Source organism: Zea mays, chromosome 1 (genome assembly GCF_902167145.1).
Source record: "Zea mays cultivar B73 chromosome 1, Zm-B73-REFERENCE-NAM-5.0, whole genome shotgun sequence".
Lineage (NCBI taxonomy): Eukaryota > Viridiplantae > Streptophyta > Magnoliopsida > Poales > Poaceae > Zea > Zea mays.
The window spans coordinates 298,926,844-298,948,771 of record NC_050096.1 but is presented as its reverse complement, the minus strand read 5'-3'; the positions used below and the strand labels follow the sequence as shown (position 1 = coordinate 298,948,771).

The window sequence follows — 21,928 nt, the reverse complement described above, 5'->3', positions numbered from 1 at the left end:
TGCTAATTTGATTGCTAAGATTGACAAGTTGAATGCATCACTCTCTAGCCTTAAAATTGAAAATGAAAAATTAATTGCTAAGGCTAAAGATCTAAATGTTTGCAATGTTTCTATTTCCAATCTTAAGAATGAAAATGCTATTTTACATGCTAAGATTGATGAATAAAATGCATGCAAACCCTCTACATCTACCGTTGAGCATGTTACTATTTTTACTAGATGTAGAGATATTAATGTTGATGCTATTCATGATCACCTAGCTTTAATTAAACAACAAAATGATCACATAGCTCAACTTAGTGCCAAAATTAATGAGTGTGACTTAGAAAATGAAAATTTTAAATTTGCTAGAAGCATGCTCTATAGTGGGAGACGCACATGCATTAAGGATGGCATTGGCTTCCAACAGGGAGACAATGTCAAGCTTAATGCTCCTATAAGATTGTCTAACTTTGTTAAGGGCAAGGCTCCCATGACTCAGGATAACGAGAGTTACATTTTATACCCTGTCGGATATCCCGAGCACAAAATTAGGATAATTCATTCTAGGAAGTCTCACTCTGGCTCTCATCATGCTTTTATGTATAAGAGTGAGGCATCTAGTTCTAGGCAATCCACTCATGCTAAATTGCCTAAAAAGAAATCTTCTATAGCATCAAATGAACCTAATATTCTATTTAAGACTTTTGATGCTTCTTATGTGCTCACTAACAAATCAGGCAAAGTAGTTACCAAATATGTTGGGACTAAACACAAGGGGTCAAAGACTTGTGTTTGGATACCCAAGGTGCTTGTTTCTAATGTGAAAGGACCCAAGACCGTTTGGGTACCTAAGAACAAGGCCTAAATTTGTTTTGTAGGTTTATGCATCCATGGGCTCAAGTTGGATCATTGATAACGGATGCACAAACCACATGACTGGGGAGAAAAGGATGTTCTCCTCCTATGAGAAAAACCATGATCCCCAAAGAACTATCACATTCGGGGATGGAAATCAAGGTTTGGTCAAAGGACTTGGTAAAATTGCTATATCTACTGACCATTCTATTTCCAATGTTTTTCTTGTAGATTCTTTAGATTACAACTTGCTTTCTGTCTCTCAATTATGCAAAATGGGTTACAACTGTCTTTTTACGGATATAGGTGTTACTGTCTTTAGAAGAAGTGATGATTCAGTAGCATTTAAAGGAGTGTTAAAGGGTCAGCTATACTTAGTTGATTTTAATTAATAGAGCTGAACTCGACACTTGCTTAATTACTAAGACTAACATGGGTTGGCTCTGGCATCGCCGACTAGCCCACGCTGGGATGAAGAATCTTCACAAGCTTCTAAAGGGAGAGCATATTTTAGGACTAACAAATGTTCATTTTGAGAAAGACAGGATTTGTAGCGCATGCCAAGCAGGGAAGCAAGTTGGTGTTCATCATCCACACAAGAACATCATGACGACGGACAGGCCGCTTGAACTACTCCACATGGATCTATTCGGCCCGATCGCTTACATAAGCATCGGCGGGAGTAAGTATTGTCTTGTAATTGTGGATGATTATTCTCGCTTCACTTGGGTGTTCTTTTTACAGGATAAATCCCAAACCCAAGATATTTTAGACGGGCTCAAAATGAGTTCGGCTTAAGGATCAAAAAGATTAGAAGCGATAATGGGACGGAGTTCAAGAACTCACAAATAGAAGGCTTCCTTGAGGAGGAGGGCATCAAGCATGAGTTCTCTTCTGCCTACACTCCACAACAAAATGGTGTAGTGGAGAGGAAGAATAGAACTCTACTTGACATGGCGAGGACCATGCTTGATGAGTACAAGACTTCGGACCAGTTTTGGGCGGAAGTAATCAACACCGCTTGCTACGCCATCAACCGTCTCTACCTTCACCGAATCCTCAAGAAGACATCATATGAACTCCTCATCGGTAAAAAGCCCAATGTTTCATATTTTAGAGTCTTTGGTAGCAAATGCTTTATTCTTGTTAAAAGAGGTAGGAAATCTAAATTTGCTCCTAAGGTTGTAGAAGGCTTTTTACTTGGTTATGATTCAAACACAAGGGCATATAGAGTCTTTAACAAGTCCACTGGACTAGTTGAAGTTTCTTGTGACATTATGTTTGATGAGACTAACGGCTCTCAAGTATAGCAAGTTGATCTTGATGAGCTAGATGATGAAGAGGCTCCATGCGTCGCGCTAAGGAACATGTCCATTGGGGATGTGTGTCCTAAGGAACCAATTTCAAAAATTGTAGTCTTTCAAATTTGTATTTAAAGAAGTTTTTTCAATTGGTATCTTATTTTTGATAGAATATTCAAATTAGTATAACCCCTTTTAAAAATTATTATCCAAAACCCTCTTGAACACTAAGAGGAGAATTTCATTAAGGTGGGGTTTTGTTTAGTCAAAGGAAAAGCATTTGAAACAGGGGGAGAAAATTTCAAATCTTGAAAATGCTTCTCAAAATCTTATTCATTTACCTTTGACTATTTGCAAAAGGACTTTGAAAAGAATTTCCAAAAGAATTTGCAAAAACAAAACAAGTGGTGCAAGCGTGGTCCAAAATGTTAAATATGAAGAAAGCATCCATGCATATCTTATGAAATGTATATTGGTTTAATTCTAAGTAACCTTTGCACTTACATTATGCAAACTAGTTCAATTCTGTACTTATATATTTGCTTTAGTTTGTGTTGGTATCAATCACCAAAAAGGGGGAGATTGAAAGGGAAATAGGCTTACACATTTTCCTATATGATTTTGGTGGTTGAATTGCCCAACACAAATAATTGGACTAACTAGTTTGCTCTAGATTATAAGTTCTACAGGTGCCAAAGGTTCACAATAAACCAATACAAAGTTCAAAGAAAGGGTTCAAAAAGAAAGGAGCAAAGCAACCGAAGACTGCCCTGGTCTGGCGCACCGGACAGTCCGGTGTGCCACCGGACAGTGTCCGGTGCACTCAACTCTAAACTTGCCACCTTCGGAATTCGGGGAGGCCGCTCCGCTATAATTCACCAGACTTTCCGGTGTGCCAAGCAGAGCAACGACTACAAGCGCCAACGGTCGTCTGCAACGCTACAGTGAACAGTGAACAGTGCCGACTGCGCGCGCAGAGTCAGAGCAGGCGTCAGATGGCGCACCGAACAGTGAATAGGACCTGTCCGGTGGCCCCGTTGTCAGAAGCTCCAACGGTCGAAATCCAACGGCCTGGTGACATGGCTGGCGCACCGGACTGTCCGGTGCGCCATACAACAGAAGCCTTCACCAACGGTCATTTTGGTGGTTGGGGCTATAAATACCCCCCAACCACCACACTTCAATGCATCCAAGTTTTCAGCCATCAAACCTCATACAAGAGCTCTAGACTTCATTCCAAGACACAAACAAAGAGATCAAATCCTCTCCCAAGTCCGGAATCACTCCAAACAAATTAGTGACGAGAGAGAGAGACTTTTGTGTTCTTTTGAGCTCTTGCGCTTGGATCGCTTTTCTTCTTCCCCATTTCTTGTTCCCAAGATCATTGTAATCAAAGCAAGAGACACCAATTGTGTGGTGGTCCTTGTGGAGACTTAGTGTCCCGTTTGATTGAGAAGAGAAGCTCACTCGGTCTAGGTGACCGTTTGAGAGAGGGAAAGGGTTGAAAGAGACACGATCTTTGTGACCACCTCAACGGGAGTAGGTTTGCAAGAACCGAACCTTGGTAAAAACAAATCACCGTGACATCCGTTCTTATTCGCTCGTGATTTGTTTTCGCCCTCTCTTTTGGACTCGATTATATTTCTAACGCTAACCCCGACTTGTAGTGTGTGTGCTAAAGATTGTAAATTTCAGATTTGCCTATTCCCCCCCCCCCCTAGGCGACTTTCAGGTCCCTATATCCGTATCCGTCCCGTTTCTAACTATCCATATCCGATCCCGAATCCGTTTTAAATACATCAGGGTAGGATACAGGATGAGCTAATATCCGTCAGTATCCGCCCGTTTTCACCCCTATTTGTGATAGGTATCTATTGAATCTAGCCTTTTCGTATGGCATCTAGTTTTTTCAGAAGCATCGATGGCATCTATAATTTTTAGAAGCATCTAGCCTTTTTAGAAGCGCTAATGGCATCTAGCCATTTTGAAAGTCGCCTAGAGGGGGTGAATAAGTGAAACCTGAAATTTATAAATTTAAACACGCGCTAAGGTCGGGGGTTAGAGGTAGAGTTAAACTCAAGTCACGAAGAGAGGGAAAACAAATCAACCAAGAAACAAGGCGAGTGAACACGGCGATTTGTTTTACTGAGGTTTGGTTCCAAAGAACCTAGTCCCCGTTGAGAAGGTCATAAAGACCGAGTCTGTTTCAACCCTTTCCCTCTCTCAAATGGTCACTTAGATCGAGTGAGCCTTCTTCCTTAATCTCACGGGTCACTAAAACCCCGCAAGGACCACCACACACTTAGTGTCTCTTGCCTCTCTTACAAAGCACTTGAGAATAAGAGAAAGAAAAGAAGAAAGGCAATCCAAGCGACAAGAACTCAAATGAACACAAAAATCTCTCTCACACAAGCCACTAAGTGTTTGGAGTGAATTTGGGACTCGGAAAGGATTTGAACTTTTTGTATTGTGTCTTGGAGTGAATGCTAGAGCTCTTGTATTGAATGTGATATTCAGGAAACTTGGATGCTTGAAGTTGTGGTGGTTGGGGGTATTTATAGCCGCCAACCACCAAGGTAGCCGTTGGGGAGGCTGTTGGCGATGGGCGCACCAGACAGGCATTGTGCGCTATCCGATGCGCCACCACGTCACCCAACTGTTAGGGTTTTGGAGCAGTTGACCGTTGGCGCCTTTGTCTTCTTGTGGCACCGGACAGTCTGGTGGTGCACCGGACAGTACGGTGCCCCTCTGACTCGCTGCTCCGACTTCTACTGCGGTATTGTGCTGCAATGTTTCGTTGTCAGAGTCGACTGTTGCGCGCTGGAGAGCCGTTGCCCGCTGACTCACCGGACAGTTCGGTGTCACACTGGACAGTCCGATGAATTATAGCAGAGCGCGCCTGTGTTTTCCCAAGAGTGGCTACATGGCTCCTATATGGCCCTGGTGCACCAGACACTATCCGGTGGCACACCGGACAGTCCGGTGCACCAGACCACAGCACACTCAAGTTCTTTGCTCCGGTTCAATTTAGTCTCTAACTTGAATCTTTTATTGATTTGTGTTGAACCTTATGCACCTGTAATACATGAGTTCTAGAGCAAACTAGTTAGTCCATTTGTTTCTGTTTGACATTCAACCACCAAAATTAATTGTAGGAAAAGGTTAACCCTATTTCCCTTTCAATCTCCCCCTTTTTTGTGATTGATGCCAACACAACCCAAAGCAAAAATATAAAATGCAGAAATGAACTAGTTTGCATATGGTAAGTGCATAGGTTACTTGGAATTAAACCAATTGATAATCTTACTAGATATGAATGGATTGCTTTTATTTTATTTAATATTTTGGACCACCTTTGCACCACTTGTTTTGTTTTTGCAAATTCTTTTAGAAGAATCTTTTCAAAGTCTTTTGCAAATAGTCAAAGGTATATAAATAAGATTGCAAGAAGCATTTTCAAGATTTGAAATTTCTCCCCCTGTTTCAAATGCTTTTCCTTTGACTAAATAAAACTCCCCCTGAATGAAATTCTCCTTTTAGCTTTCAAGAGGTTTTTTTAAATAGATTCCAATTTTGAATATTGAAAAGATACCGATTGCAAGATTAATTGTAAATTAGATATCAATTGAAATTTTATTTTCACAACTTAAGTGAAGCATAAATACTAATTAAGAAATACCAATTAAAACTTCATTTCGAAAATTTTGAAAATTTGGTGGTGCGGTGGTGTGGTCCTTTTGCTTTGGGCTTAATATTTTCTCCCCCTTTGGCATTAATCGCCAAAAACGGAGACGTTCATAGCCCTATTTATATTTTCTCCCCCCCCCCATTGGTAAAGGAAATATGAGTGAAGGATTATACCAATTTGAGAGTGTGGAAGAACAACGACAAAGGGTAAGTGATACCGTCAGAGATGGAGTGGAAACCTTGTCTTTGCCGAAGACTCTATTTCCCTTTCAATCTACGACTTATCATAGAAAGACACTTGAAAACACATTAGTCGTAGCCTTGGTACAAGATTAATAAGAAATATGCATTTGTACCAAATGAAAGAGATATGATCAAAGGTATAAAAGAGCTATGTGTGCAATGTTTTAATCAAAGTTCCGAGAATCAAGTATATTTAGCTCATTCCTAAGTTTGCTAAAGGTTTTCTCATCTAATGGCTTGGTAAAGATATCGACTAATTGATTCTTGGTGTTTACATAAACTATTTCGATATCCCACTTTTGTTGGTGATCCCTCAGAAAGTGATATTGAATGTCTGTGTGCTTAGTGCGGCTGTGTTCAATGGGATTATCCGCCATGCGGATTGCACTCTCATTATCACATAGGAGAGGGACTTTGCTCAATTTGTAGCCATAGTCCCAGAGGGTTTGTCTCATCCAAAGTAATTGCGTGCAACAATGGTCTGCGACAATATATTCGGCTTCGGCATTGGAAAGAGCCACTGAGTTTTGTTTCTTTGAAGCCCATGACACCAGGGATCTCCCCAGAAACTGACAAGTCCCTAATGTGCTCTTTCTATCAATTTTACACCCTGCCCAATCGGCATCGGAATAACCTATTAAATCAAAAGTGGATCCCTCGGGGTACCAAAGCCCAAACTTAGGAGTGTAAACTAAATACCTCATGATTCTCTTCACGGCACTAAGGTGAAATTTCTTAGGATCGGCCTGGAACCTTGCACACATGCATACAGAAAGCATAATATCCGGTCGAGATGCACATAAATAGAGTAAATATCCTATCATTGACCGATATACCTTTTGATCTATGGATTTACCTCCCGCGTTGAGGTCGATATGCCCATTGGTTCCCATGGGTTTCTTGATGGGTTTGCCATCCTTCATCCCAAACTTCTTAAGTATGTCTTGAATGTACTTTGTTTGGTTGATGAAGGTGCCATCTTGGAGTTGCTTGATTTGAATTCCTAGGAAATACTTCAACTCCCCATCATTGACATCTCGAATTTTCTTATCATGATCCTACTAAACTCTTCACAAGTTGATTTGTTAGTAGACCCAAATATAATATCATCAACATAAATTTGGCATACGAATAAATCTTTTAACAGTTTTAGTAAAAGGAGTAGGATCAGCTTTACTGACTTTGAAGCCATTAGTGATAAGAAAATCTCTTAGGCATTCATACCATGCTCTTGGGGCTTGCTTGAGCCCATAAAGCGCCTTTGAGAGCTTATACACATGGTTAGGGTACTCGCTATCTTCAAAGCCGGGAGGTTGCTCAACATAGACCTCTTCCTTGATGGGTCCATTGAGGAAGGCACTTTTCACATTTTTCTATGACAAGAGTTTCTTTTCTTTATCTAACGATGATTTAGAAATTTAGAATGGAGAAAGAGGTACTTAGATTCATGGTTATAATATGATCAATGTTGAATTTAAATTCATGCAAGTACTATTTTATTTTTAGAAATTTTAAGGCGAGATGTTTGGCACATATAGTGGAGTCTTTTAGCTTTATGTTTATCATGAAGATGTTGTTGCAAATCCTTTGTATTACAAATGAGTTGTCTTTCATCTTGCATAGGAAGGTTCAAAATATTATTCAAGTTATGTCTTTGGTTGTTGTGAAGACATGTTTGATTAATTTGAGAATGAATGTTGGGGGCATTTTTTGAAGAAACCAAAATATTTGTTTAGAAAATGACATCCCAATACCAAATATGGAGGATGTGGTGCTACGATTTGGTCGATCAAGAAAAAGTGAGAGAAACAACATCCCCCAAGAACATTATTTTCATGTTGTTTTATGCTGCTATAAATGCTATTACCATTGAGTTTGATCATCGCTTCAATGAACATCCTCAGAGTTGTTGGTTTGTTTTGCTTGTCTTGACCCAAGAGACTCGTTCTCTTAGTTTGATGTGGATAAGCTTTCTCGGCTTGAGAGTATCTATTGCAAGTACTTCTCTTTTGATGTTCGTAAAACAATAAAGGATCAATTACATACTAATACACCCAGACCAGGTGGGGTTGCCTGAGGCCCAAAATATTAGGGTTGCCTGGAGCCCAACAGGTTCATTAAGCACACCCAACTCAGTGAAAGGTCCAATCACCCCAAAAGAACAGTATGATGGGGAAGGGTGACTCTCCCTTTTAAGGTGGCTTCCTCCTCCCAAGTTAAGCAAGGTGGAATAATTCTGAGGCTCACATAGTCGCCCCCGATTATAATTGGTCCAACTAGGCCAATTGCATCTTTGCCAACAGGTAATAGTGGAGATGTCTTCATCATACACACCTTCGTAAAATGGATCCTAGCTCTGATACCAGATGATACACCCAGCCCAGGTGGGGTTAGCCGAGGCCCAACAAATTAGGGTTGTCTGGAGCCCAATAGTTCATTAAGCACACCCAACTCAGGAAAAGACTCAATCGCCCCAAAAGACTAGTCTGATAGGGTAAGGGTGGCTCTCCTTTTAAGGTGGATTCCTCCTTCCAAGTTAAGCAAGGTGAGATAATTCTAAGGCTCACACGGTCACCGCGAGACTAGACAACTACAATTGGGCCAACTGGGTCAATTGTGTCTTTGCCAATAGGTAATAATGGAGGATGTCCTCATCACGTACTTTCATTATTCATGTGCAAAGACTTGAGGAGTTCAAAGTTTGTTATGATCTTGTGAGCCTATCAAAAAATAATGGTTTGACTTGAAAGGCATGTATTTTTTCCATTGGTTCATCGCCTTATTGAGTTGGCATTACTATTATCGGTGGCGACGACAACAATTGAATGGGCCTTCTTAGCAATGAAGATTATCAAAACTGAGTTGTGCAATAAGATGTCCAGTGATTAGTTAAATGATTTTATGCTTTGTTGTAATTTGTTGTATTGAGAGAGAATATTCAAAGGACCTGATATTCAGAAAATCTAAAAGACATTTCAAAAGAAGAAAGATAGACAAATGCAATTGCCCCGGCCTTCTAGAGGTAGTAAGGTATATCTCTTGATTACTCTTATGTTGATGTAGTTACTTTATCTAAATGTCATTACTAATATATGTTTATTTTTATTTAGCATATTTTTTGGTGCACTACCAATGGTTTTTCGTAACTTATGTAAATTATTATTATCAATGGTGAATTCATCTTCTCTTATTAAGGTATCTCTCAATGTCCTTTAAGTTACTACAAAATACTTTAAATTATTACTTTATTTTAAATTGTTTGCTGGGATCTAGAATGTGTGTGTATATATACACGATTTGTACATGTGGTTATATACAAATTCCGCTATACCTTAATTTTATGTGCCCTTCGCCAATGCTTCATGACAATGTCAGTGAGGAGTGGCCCACTAAATCTATGGTGAGGCCAGGTAGACACAAAAGGGTGCAGGGTGTTATGAATTTGAACTTGTATTTGGTATACATAAGAAGATGTTATGACATGGTTTTAGGCTGTCTTTAATAATTTATCGATCCTATTTGCTATTTTAAGCTTCACTATGTGAAAGATTTAGATTTCGTGTTTAAGCGCCAACCCCAACATCCTCCTTGATATGAGGTTCGAGAATTCATGCACACCCGAAGGACGTCAACGCAAAACGCCACGGAAAGAACCGAAGCTGGGGGGAGGGGGCGCCATCGAGGCAGCGAAAGGGAGAGGAGGGAGAAGGCAACGGGAAAGGATAGCCTGTGTGTGCCGGGGCGCGTGGGCGTTGGTGGGCAAAGCAAGCGGGGGGCGAGCAGAGCGTGCAGAGAGAGGGGGAGATGGGAGAAATTACGCGTCGCCCAGCAGCAGCCAGCAGCCCGCGCACCCCCACCCGCGCGCTCCTCCCCTTCCCCGACCTCACCCGCGTCATCCACCCGGCACCCCCCTCCCCTCCACCTCGTCACGCTCACGCCGCACGGGCCCGGCCCAAATACCCTCGCACTCGCGCCCCCACCTCTCGCCACAAACCCTAACCTGACCTCCCCACCGGCTCGACGCCGCCGTCGCCGGTCCGTCTTCGTCGTCGGCCCACTCTGTGCGAGGTAAAGCTCTCCTTCTTCGTTTTTGATATAACAGCTCTCCTTCTTCGTTCGTTGTGCCCCATAGTCGGTCCTCCTAGGGTTCGTGCTCGTCATCGCGGGTCGAGGTTTTCGTTTACTCTCCTGCACTTCAGTACTCTGCTCGATTTCTCTCGGTGTGTGGTGGTGGTGGTGGGGGTGGGGGGGGGGGGGGGGGGGGAGGGGCGCTCGACGGATTTGGGGGGTTCGAGGTTTTTCGCGCGCGGATCGAAGCTGCCCGTCGGCGTTTGCTGCGGCTCCCGTGCCGCGCTCTCGCTCTCTATCTGCGAGGTACCCCGTTTTGATATTTTTTGGTGGGTTCTCTCGGTCGGTGCTCTCGCTTTCATGGTCGGCTGGCAAGTTGTTGGGCGTATATTTATCTCGGTTCATTCGTGAGGGATTTGATTATCTACATACAGTTGCTCTGTTAGAGGCTCTATTTGGCTTATCGTATGTCTGGTGGCTGCAACTTGATTCAGTGACATATATTAGATTTTTTCCCATAAGGAATGGCATATATATAATAGCTATAATGCTGGCATGCTGCATTGGTTACATGCAGGTAGCAGAGTTGCTTGCGTGCGAAGGCCGCTTGGTCTGGAGTTAAGCGCGTGTTGTAATGGAGGGGCGTGGGAACCCTCCGCACACCACCACTGATGCTGTGATCAAGAAGCCAAGGAGCGTCGCATCCAGGAAGCCAAGGTCCACGGAGCAGCTCACGTATGAGTACAATGGCATTTGCCCGCCATCTTGGAGCGCTCCCCATGACGATGACACTGGCGTTGGAGCTGGTGGACATCGGAGGAAAGAGCTACACCTAAATAGCCCTGAAATGAAGGGCTCCATGGCTCATAGGAGCGACGTGCCCAGGAAGATAAGGAGGGATGATAGATCTGGAGGCGACCATGATGGCCATGGTCGGAGCAGCAAAGCAAAGGATGCTGCCAAGCATGGAAGTGAAAATGTTCTTGCCCTAGAGTGCACAGCAAGAAACAATGGATCCCCTGATAACCCACAGTTGGTCCCCAGAGATGACTCTATGCCTTGTGAAAATAGGTCGAGAAAAGTAAAGCTCAAAGTTGTTAGTCGAACCCTACATGCCAAAAATGGCCAGGATGCTGGTGGCAGTGGTATTCCTGCCACGTTGGATGGCTCTATTCATCAGTACAAGCAAAAGGTTTGTTCTATGTGTTTGAGATCATAATGTACTTCCTCATCTTTATTTCTCACCTAGTTTCGTCAAGCATTTCATTTACTTTACGATTCTGACTGGATAGGCATTTTACGATATGCTTAGATACTTAAGAGAATGTGTGCACCCCTCGTCAATATTGGCATTATTATGAAGATTGCATACATACCAGAATGCCAACAAAACTTTCCAGGTTTTCTACATGTACGCCAAAATTTGCTGGCTCAGTTTAATGCCGTTAAACTTTCCCAAACTTCTTCGATACACTTCCTCCCCTGATTTCCTTGTCAAAACAGTAAACAGCCCCTGTCCGTTTTCATAATAGATAACATCTCTATCACTGCAGCAATTCCTCATTCCTCTCGTGCGCCACAAAGCCTATATCCTTTCTCTGGCTTGCTCCATACCTGGTCCCGTGCTAGTTAAATCTGCATAGGGTCCTTGCTGCGCCCCTTCTAGGGTTCGCTTGCAAGTTTGCTGTGGCCTCCGCCCTGCCGCCACCACCCCCGCGAGAGATGCCACGAGGCTCGTCGAGCAGGGGCGCAAGAAGGGGCCGCGGAAGAAATCAGGGAAGGGGTGGCGCTAGGGGAAAGGTGCACAGGGCAACCCTGGTTTGGTCAGATCTGGTACTCCACCCCCCCCCCCCCCCCCCCCCACCTAGAAAGGTTGATTATTGATAGCAATCTATGGTGACTCATATTGAGGATCTGAAACTTAGGTTGTCAGATGTGGCCAACACGGCTTCTGTGTTTCAAATTTTAGTTATCTTTGCTCAGTATGTATTGTCTGCAGGAGTCAATCTAATTTAAATTTTGGTTCCATACTCATCATGGCTTTGCAAGTGAGTGATTTTGTATGGGACCAATCCCCTTATCTTTTCTTCTTAATATAATGATACACAACTATCTTGCATGTTTGATATAAAAAATTCTTTGTTTGCAATGTTTGCTTACTGTTCATACTACGATCTTGCTGACTTAAATGGTAACTGTAAGTTGATATTCTTATTTCAACCATTAATCGAATATATATGTTCATTATTTTGCTGTGTATGTTTTCTTTTGTCATCACATAAGTGTTCATTACTTGCTCCATTTTTTAAAGGATTCTGGTGGCCACACAAACAAAGAGACCCATGGTAATCGTGTTGAAGGAAAACATGGCAACGGGCATGAAATTTTTCCATCTTCTGACCTTGTTCGCAAGAGCAAAAGGATTCCCAAGAAGAAAACACTTGACGGAGATTCTGATGATGAAGATGGTGAATTACGCTATCTGGAAAAACTCAAAGGGGCTAAAGTTGCACCAGATCCTGTGAACACTAGCCATAAAGGTTATGATTTTGGTGATGATGCTCTCAAGAAAAAGAAGCTATCCAAGCTTTCTAGAAACAAGAGCACCCCATATGAAGTGGACGACGACTTCAGAATGTCTCGATCTGGCAGGGATGGTAGGAAGAAGTTGAATTTAGGGGATGACAATGAGTTTATAGAAGAGGAGGAATCTGAGATGGATGAAACGAATGGGCTAAAGGAACCTGATTCACCTCAAGGTGTGAAGATTGAAACCCCTGGTCTTACAACAAGACAGCGAGCCCTTCAAGGCAGGGGTGGCAATGGTGAAAGCTTTATTGAGTTTCCTGATGGATTACCAGCAGCTTCATCAAGAAGTAAATTCTTAGCTTATGTTTTGAGCTTTTTTTGCATTTAACATTTCTGCTTCTGACAAAATTCCATCCCTAATTATGTTGCAGAGCAAAAGGAGAAGCTCTCAGATATGGAGATACAAGCCAAAAAGGCAGAAGCTGCGCTGAGGCGCAAGATGCAAGTTGAGAAGGCAGAGAAAGAACAGCAGGTTTGCATCTGTGCTTCTGGTTCAGAGCTTTATATGGAAGTTCTTTTCTTTTGGCTGAGTGTGATGCAATTTTACAACCTCGAACTACAAACTGTACAGGCTGAAGCGATGAGGAAGATACTGGGAATAGATTCTGAGAAGAAAAAGGAAGAGAAGAAGCTGAAAGAACGAGAAGAGAGGGTACAACTTCCTGAAGCAATATAGTTGCTGCATTGTCCTATTTGCTATTGTCTATCATGGACTTATCTTTGCACTGTCTCTTCTCCAGGAAAAACAGGCAAGATTGGAAGAATACAGGAAAAACTGCGTCCAGACTGTCATGGGCCCAACTGGGACTGTGATTACATTCCCTGAGAGCATGGGGCTTCCGAGTATATTTAACTCCAAACCTGTCAGGTTACGTTGAGCACTAGTACTCATCTCTGTTCATTTGATCATTTCGACTGCAGCTCTGCAGGCTTATTCCCCTCTTGCAGCCTTACTGTTACTTGTGATTGACTCCCCACTACCTGCTTGATTTCATTTCATCAGCTATCCGCCTCCGAGGGAGAAGTGTGCAGGCCCATCGTGCACAAACCCGTACAAGTACCGCCACTCCAAGACTCTGGTCCCTCTCTGCAGCCTTGCTTGCTATAAGGCCGTCGAGGACCGTCCTCCTGCCCAGGGGAGTGAAGGTGGTGGTGGCCAGGGAAGCGATGCTGGGCAGGGAACTGATGCCGCCCAGGAGAGTGCTGGGAAGCAAGCATGATGAATCTAGCTGCCTGACGCGATTCAACCGTGACCGTCAGTTGGCTGGAGAAGTGTAATGTCGACATGGCCAGCTCGCTGGTGTGTTGTTTTCTTGGTCTCTCCTCTGGTAGTGTGTCGTCTAACAACCAATCAACCTGACAAAAGATAGGTGTGTGACTGCCGGTTTCCTTCTGCCCGTCGTGAACCAAGCCGGGCTTCGTAATGGTGGATTGGATCGAGTTTAAAACCTATGGTGTGGTCGGTTCGATGTATGAGACTACTCTAGTCGAGAAATATGAAGGGAAACAAGGTCGTGGGAGACCTCGGGCTGTGGGCGTCTTTTTCGGGTTCCTCTCCTGGTTCAGATTGGTTTTGCTTCGTAGGCCTGTGATGTTGATCTGATTGCAAGGTCGCGTTGCCTGCGTTTCGTCCAATGTTCCTTTCGCGTCGAGAGCCAACGGGAGCTCCACGCTGTTCATGGTCGTCAGAGGAGGAACCGCTATCCTGCCCAGTGCCAGGTAAACCTAGCTGTTTCAGTTAGTACGACATGGGCCGGTTGTTATGGGCTAGTATTTTTGGCATGGGCTTCTTGGAGAGATGGGCCATAAGAATAACATGGGCCGAGCAAAGAGCAGGAAGCAAACAAACTCATAGCCGCGTTTTTGCCCTTTTTCATAAGGTGGGCTGTGTACAGTTCGTCTGCAGGCGACGGCGTGGGGGGAATGGCCATGGCAGAAGGGAACAGCACAGCAGTTATATTGCCTGACGCTCGGCTACTCGATGAACTGATGATGGCGCGTCACGCTCGGCTGCCGCTGACCCACACCACCGGGGACTGTCTGTCCTCCGATCAACAGCGTGGACCAGCGACCGATCCATACGCAAACAGGATTCGGACCGGGGGCCTGCCTGTACGCAGACGTGTACGTACGTGTTGACCTCGAAAGCGCTCCTCTCCTCTGACCTACGCTGCCGCGTGCAGTAGCAATCAATGGCACGACCACGACCAAAAGCGAGCGGTGGCCGGCCGGATGGACGCCGGCCGGCCGCTGCTCGCCGGGCAGGCGCCGGCCGGCCACCACCATGAGTGCCTGCCGGCGCACACGCGCGCGACGACGCAGCGCAGCTTTGCTTTCTGCGAAAGCTGTGGCACTTGCTGCTGCTGGGCTGTGCTGCTGAAAAGATCGGAACGGCATCTCTGTCTCTGTCTCTGCGAGCTGCGACGACGGATGCCTCGTCGGGACTGGGACTGGGAGAGGACGACAAGCTATGAACTGAACGGTCGCCATCGTCGTCTTTTTTTCTCGCCCCCATTCATTTCACTCATAACTGAATGTCTCTCTGAATCTGAATCCCCCGCGGGACAAGCTAGTGCCCGTAACTGTGCCACGGTATGCGCGCGACCGTATGCGACTGCCGCTGCTACTAGCATATATTGTAGCTGCCGGCCTGTACATATATGCACAAAAGCTGCTCTCACATTTCAGATACTGTACCTGGTCAGGATCAGGTCGGGCCCGGGCCGTGCCATGACATGACACACAGGCATACAGCACCAGCTAGCTACATGCTTGCACCGTTCAGCTCAGCATCCTTATCAGGAGGGAGAAAACTACCTGCGTTGTTCATGTTCATCCATCATCATGCGTGCATTCAGCTAAACCAAACAGTCTGTGAGAGCTGCACGCATCCGTGCGACCGTGCCTAAGCTGAGCTCGAAGCTGGAGAGAAGACACACACAGTCCATGCATGCATGTACTTGGCTTCCATCGTCGCGCGCGTCGTCCGTCCCAGCAGAGAAAGGAAGCTGTAGATCGCGTCGTCCGTCCTGTGGCCTGTGGGAAGGGAAAGTAGCTTTTGGGGGGGCCGGGGCCAGGCCAGGCCAGGCCTTTTCGCTTTTTTCATTTCCATGCCTGCCCTGCCCTGCATCGCAGTCGCAGCAACATGCGTGCTGCTTCCCACTGGCGACAGATCGAGAGACGGTGCATACAGCACAGTAACACAAGTCACAAGGGATGGGTGCACTGCACACTCACACACACACACACACACACACACACACACACACACACGGGCATGCTTGGCGAGGCCGCGCGCTCACACGATCTCATCACTTGGATGGACGACGACGACCTCACTTCTCTCAGGACCAGCGGCAGCTGCTGCTGCTGCTTTATGGGTTTTGGACATTTTCGTCCACATTCACTCGCTCGTCGCAAAGATCCCTAGCTTTTGCCTCTGCTTGCAGAGATCAGACTTGCAGCTGCATGCGTTGCCTCCTTGCCCCAGACGCGCACCCAGTTCTTTTTATCTCGCTGTCTCGCTCTATGTGTATATATGCAATGCCACGGTGGTACTTGGTACGGCACTGTTGCATTGTTGTTGTGGTTGTTTTTACTACTGGTATGGTTGGTCTACTCTCTGCATCGATCTGCATGGTGCTGCGTGCGTGGGAGAGAGAGAGAGAGAGAGACTGCTAGCCTGGGCGACAGACAGACAGGAGACATGGAGACATCGCACAGGCGGACTCTCTCTGAATCCATCTCGTCTTTTCATTCGATTCCTTTCCTCCTCCTCCTCCTCCTCCTCCTGAGCGAGCGCAAGGAGAGAGCAAGAGCATTCCCTGACTGACTGCATGCACTCCGCTGCTGGTTTGCCCCGTCTTTTGCCGCCCGCCCTCATGATCGCCCAAGCATGCATGCATCTGACTGACTCCACACCACACACACGGTTAATCATGGCCTCTCGAGCGCGCATGTCAAAAGCCCTGCTTATTATTGCCTCGCTAGCTCTCTCGCCTTTTCACTTTCATCTCCCGGAGTAATCGAGTGGCGCGCGCGGTGTGTGTGTGCATGTATACTGCTGCCTGTGCATGTGGGTAAATAAAAGAGGAGATCGATGCGCAAGGGATGGATTAATGGAGGAGTCATGTTAGCTGCTAACTAATGCCTGATGGCGATAGATGCTGCTGCGTCGTTTGGAAAGCTAGATGCCTTTGCGCCGTATAGATCATGTGTATATACATGCATGCATGGCTGTGCCTAGCTAGAACGGAAGTCGTCGTGGCCGCGCCGTGGCGCGTGAAAGGCAAACATGAATGCATGGCCAAAAGGAATGGAAGGAAGGAAAGAAAGCGGTAAAGTGGTTAATTGGATGGTGGCTAGCTAGGCTTGGCCGTGATTACTTACTAGCTGGTGATTAGAGAGACAAGTAAAGTTTGAGAGAGAGAGAGAGAGAGAGAGAGAGAGAGAGAGAGAGAGAGAGAGAGAGAGAGAGAGAGAGAGAGAGGTATGCAGCAATACTACTCCGTTTCTCCACATGTCGGGTTTGATTTGTTCAAAGTTAAATGGTTTTAATTTTGCCCATCGTTTTTTAGAACACATATATATTTTTTATAGTAAATCTGGAAAAAAGGAATCTTCTTCTTGTGTTGGCTATATATACAAAAAATTTAAATTGATGGTCAAACTAGAATAAAACGAAGTTTGCAGGATTAAAAAAAAAACTGTATAGGTACCAAATGGCATGCAAGAAATGTACTGGTATGATATTGTGTCGACGAAAGGAGATGGTAAAAAAAAACTAGAGTACAAGCAGAGAGAGCTTCTTTTCCGAAAACTGAAAGCTGGGATATGAAATCTCGGCTGACGTGCACCGACGGACAGGTTTTTACCGGGGCATGACGGCATGAGCGTCACGTGCATGCGTGTGCCTTGGGCGGCGGCCATGAATGAGTTACTTGTGCGCTAGCTAGCTGCTGCAGGGCAGGGCAGGCCACGCACGCACAGCGCCAGAGGCGGCCGGGCGGCCTATGGCCTATGGGGTTGGGACGGGGTTGAAGACGACGGCCGGGGAGAGAGTGAAAGCGACGTGGGGAGGAAAGAGAAAGAGACAGAGCGGCGTTCCGTTTGTTGGTTGGGCAAAGGGAATGATTGCCAGCGGGGGGGCCCTCTCGTCCCTCCTCCTCCTAGCGTTATTGCTGACACTGCCCGCAGCACGCGTGCCCCGGATCCTCTGTGTCTTTGCTTGCTGGTTGCTGCATGCTGCCGTGCCACCCCGCTCGCTCGCTTTCACGCCACGCCGGGTCTGCACTCTGCAGATGGGAGCGCAGGAACACGGCCTGCAATGCAGGTGGCTGGTACATTCCATGCTACAACGGGCACATGAAATGAGACGAGGGGCGTAGTATGTCGCCGTCGCCATCGGTAGGCGTGCATGCGCGTACTTACGTACGTAGGAGTAGTAGCTGGTATAGGGATCACCACCCGATCGAACTGCAGATCATCGATCGATCAGAGAGCACGGTGAACGACGTAACAACGACCGCGCACGGGAGAGGAGGAATTAGGAGCTAGAGAGAGAGAGACGCATGCTGGGCATGGCGGCCATGCATGGTCCCCGGCGTGGGGTGGGGTTGCCGACGAGAGCTAGAGAGGGTGAGGACGACCCTCGGCGCCATCGATCCATGGTAGTAGGCGTAGGCCTGTCCACACCACCACTCCATCTCCTCCCCCGCACGCTTCCTTTGTACCTACGCGCGCGCGGGGCCGCCCAACCATATTTGTTGCTCCCTCGATCGATCGGTCCCCAAAATCAACCAACTTTTATTTTAGAGTCACGCACGGCGGTATGCATGCCAAAGTCAAATTATTTTACGTCGGACTCAATTTATGCTCCTTTCAAATTCTAAGTTGTAAAGTAATCGCGTGGCCTTTCTTTAGACACGTTATATTCAGATGTATAATAAAAAAATGTATATAGAAAAGTCAAAACGACAAGAAGAGTACGACTAGCAGGCCGGTTCGTCCTCCGCCGTCGATATAATTCATCTTGGCCTTTGCATGCAATATTACCGATCTAAACGAACTCAACATTATATTCATTTGCTAATAGATACTCCCTCCGTTTCAAATAATAGGACGTTTGAACCTTTTTTTACATACATAGATCTTGCTATATGTACTTAGATGGTGACACAATCCATCTGATTAGTTTGCCCGCATCGCTTTGTCTAAAATCAATACTACTACATACATTGACTTAAATTTGTCTAAGCGTACGTATGTTCATTTGGTTGCTTCCAATGCCCGTAGAGAAGGCGCGTATCACGCGAGTGGATGCAAAACAAGCCAATTGCCTGCATCCGCTCGTACCCAAAATGTCCGTATCCGAATAGCCAGCCTCACGGGAACGTGGCTATACAGGTACAGGGAACCAATCAGCCGTAATAGATACCTTCACATGCATGCAATTGCATGCTTGCCAGCAAAGGGATTGTTTGCAAGTTCAAGGTGTAGCTTGGTTTAGAGTGGTTACCTCGACTCCTCTCCTCAAGTACTATCTATATACGTGGTCCATGGCTCCATGCATATAATTAACTAGCGACGACGACGACGACGACGACGACGACGACGACGACGACGACGACGGCACACAAATATGGCCACACGACACCCAGTGAGGATAGGACGAGTAGTGGTCACTTGTTGCATACGTCCTGTTCGTTCCTAACAAGCAACCTCTCTCGCCTATGGATCGCCTGCAGGGGCCAAGCTAGACATGTCGTACGTACGTAGCAAATAAAGGGCCGAGAGCATGCCACAAACAGACACACACTGACGTGGCTCTCGAGTGGCTTCTAGGCCATATGGTTTCCAGGCCTGCTGCACAAGGGAACACATTCAGACGTACGCAAGTGACTGATGACCAATATATATATACACCCACCAAATGCACATGCATGCTGTTGTAGTCCAGACCACACACTACAATTAATACATAGGGACTACGTACATACGCTTAGCACAATCCAGATCATAGTATATATATGGAACTAATACTTGTTATACATGCATGTGGGGGAAATACATCTCCCGATGATAATATCTTCTTGCCCACGAAAACATATACAACGTGATTGGTTGCCCTAACGAGTGCATCCAGGTCCATTGCATCCCGTTGACCATGCTGCAGCCGTTGATTGGTTTCCTGTATACAGGGAGGATATATAGCTTGTACGCGCAGATACAACTCAGGCAAAAAAAACACATATCGGCTGCATGCGTAGAGATACGGAGACAGAGCTTCGCTAGCCGTGCAGGGCGACGCGAGCCGGGCTCCCTCCAGCCAAGAAACCAATCATGCGGATACTGCATGTATAATACTAAGGGAATGTTTGGTTATTATGGACTAATTTTTAGTCCCTCCATTTTATTTCACTTTAGTCCCTAAATTGCTAAATACGGAAACTATAACTCTATTTTAGTTTCCGTATTTAACAATTTAGAGACTAAAGTGCAATAAAATGGAGGGACTAAAAATTAGTCCCTAAAACCAAACACCATCTAACTCCGTTCTTGAATATATTAATTTGTCGTCTACTAGTTTATTTTTTGAATTAAAACCGTGACAAATAAATGAGAAAATAAATGACCCGTACGTAGCTACTACGGTTGTGGTCCCTGGAGCGAAACACAAAATAAGGCCCTTAGGATTATTTAGCGAATAAATAAATTAAAAATATATTTAGACTCCATTTTATCACGACATGCAGTTTTCATTCAGAAGAGCTACTACAGTAGGTAGGTATTTAACCTTCTTCTCAGCCATTCACTAAACCACTACACCAGAGCACGCGATATTGTTGAGCTTGTAGTTGTAGGGTATATATTTATGTAAGTTTAGCGAGCACCAATCACTACTAGTAATCAACAATAGCCATGCTACATGCATGCATGCATGTAAAGCTAATCTATCTATACTAGGTCAAATGCGAAGATTTGACTTGACTCTAGAAATGATGCTGTTACCACTTGTTGCCTAGCTAGAGTGCTGGCTTTCTCTCTCTCTCTCTAAATATCTCCAAGTGATGATGTTGTTACCACTTACTCCCTAGCTAGCTAGCTATACTGCTAGGGTGGCTTTTATCTCACTAGTTGTCAGCATGACTAGCTATTCGTTATCCCTCAAGGGAAAAAAATCTCTACAGCCGTCTATATATAGAGAAGTATTTGTGTAGATTTCTTATCATTCGCGACATGTACCCATATACCAATGTGTCTGTGTTTTGAAGCAGCCCCCGACAAGTAAATTTGTGTGCGCATGTTCTGTGGTCCGGATGGTATGCTCGGTGAGTGCAAGATTTATACTGGTTCGAACAGAACGTCTCTACGTACAGTCTTCGACGGCTCGCGCTACCGGTACCTTGTTGCTCAATGCTCGTAGTAGGGGTTACAAGCGTGTGAGAGAGGGAGGAGCTCCCAAGTCTCTTATATGTGGCCAGACCTAAACACTATGGGACTAGAGTTCTATGCTAAACCTTGGACGTCACGGTGACTCGCGCCTTAGCTCCGGCCTCCGAGTCTTTTGGTCTGGTCGTCCGTGTGCGAGTACGTGTGTTCGACCCCCTTGTTCTAGCCGACCCCCCCTCTATTTTAATAGGCCAAGGTGGAAGTCAGCTATCGGTCCTAGGGAAGGAGCTAGCTACTGCGCCGTGGTAAAACAAAGTGTTCTACCTTGGTGAAGGTTTGTTTGTCCGAATGTGCCTCTATCATCTGGACTTCTCTGGTCACGATCTTTATGGTGAGCGCGGCATGGGCGACGAAGAGCCCCGACACCATCATTGTCGTCTCTGTGCCACGCCGACCTCTCGCTGTCGTAGCCTGGGTTTCAGCGTGGAGCCTAAAGGCCTGTAGGTCATGAGTAGAATGTGGACCGACTCCCCCTATGCGGCTCGTTGTCAGACGCAGTTAATACGGCACAACGGGTCTGTCCTGAGCCAGACGTGAAATCCACTCGAGTGACTTCATCTCGATCCGCTCGACCCTTTTGGTTTCTTCTCGCCCGACCCAAGGCTCGGTGCATCAGGACTAACCAGGAGCCACTACCGGAATCACGTTCTTTGCCGAGTGTCTTAGACACTCGGCAAAGACTATTTTACACTCAGCAAAGCCTTTGCCGAGTGTAACACTCGGCAAATAACACTCGACAAATATTTCATCGG

The 21,928-nt window shown here is 45.6% G+C and overlaps 1 protein-coding gene across 1 annotated transcript; it reads left to right on the top strand.

The window, feature by feature from the left end:
- The first annotated feature begins 9,908 nt into the window (after positions 1-9,908).
- On the top strand, positions 9,909-14,255 carry LOC100281422 (uncharacterized). Its single transcript, NM_001154340.2, has 7 exons — positions 9,909-10,136; positions 10,714-11,328; positions 12,448-13,012; positions 13,097-13,197; positions 13,297-13,377; positions 13,466-13,593; positions 13,729-14,255. The coding sequence occupies exons 2-7, from the start codon at positions 10,771-10,773 to the stop codon at positions 13,943-13,945; spliced, it is 1,650 nt and encodes a 549-aa protein (NP_001147812.2). The 5' UTR covers positions 9,909-10,136; positions 10,714-10,770; the 3' UTR covers positions 13,946-14,255.
- Positions 14,256-21,928: the final 7,673 nt, after the last annotated feature.

Excerpts from the sequence above, each read along its gene's own strand:
- LOC100281422 (NM_001154340.2), top strand. The coding sequence starts at position 10,771 with ATGGAGGGGCGTGGGAACCCTCCGCACACCACCACTGATGCTGTGATC. Across the intron at positions 11,329-12,447 it reads TTCATCAGTACAAGCAAAAG|GATTCTGGTGGCCACACAAA; the intron begins GTTTGTTCTATG and ends CATTTTTTAAAG. Across the intron at positions 13,378-13,465 it reads TGAAAGAACGAGAAGAGAGG|GAAAAACAGGCAAGATTGGA; the intron begins GTACAACTTCCT and ends TCTCTTCTCCAG.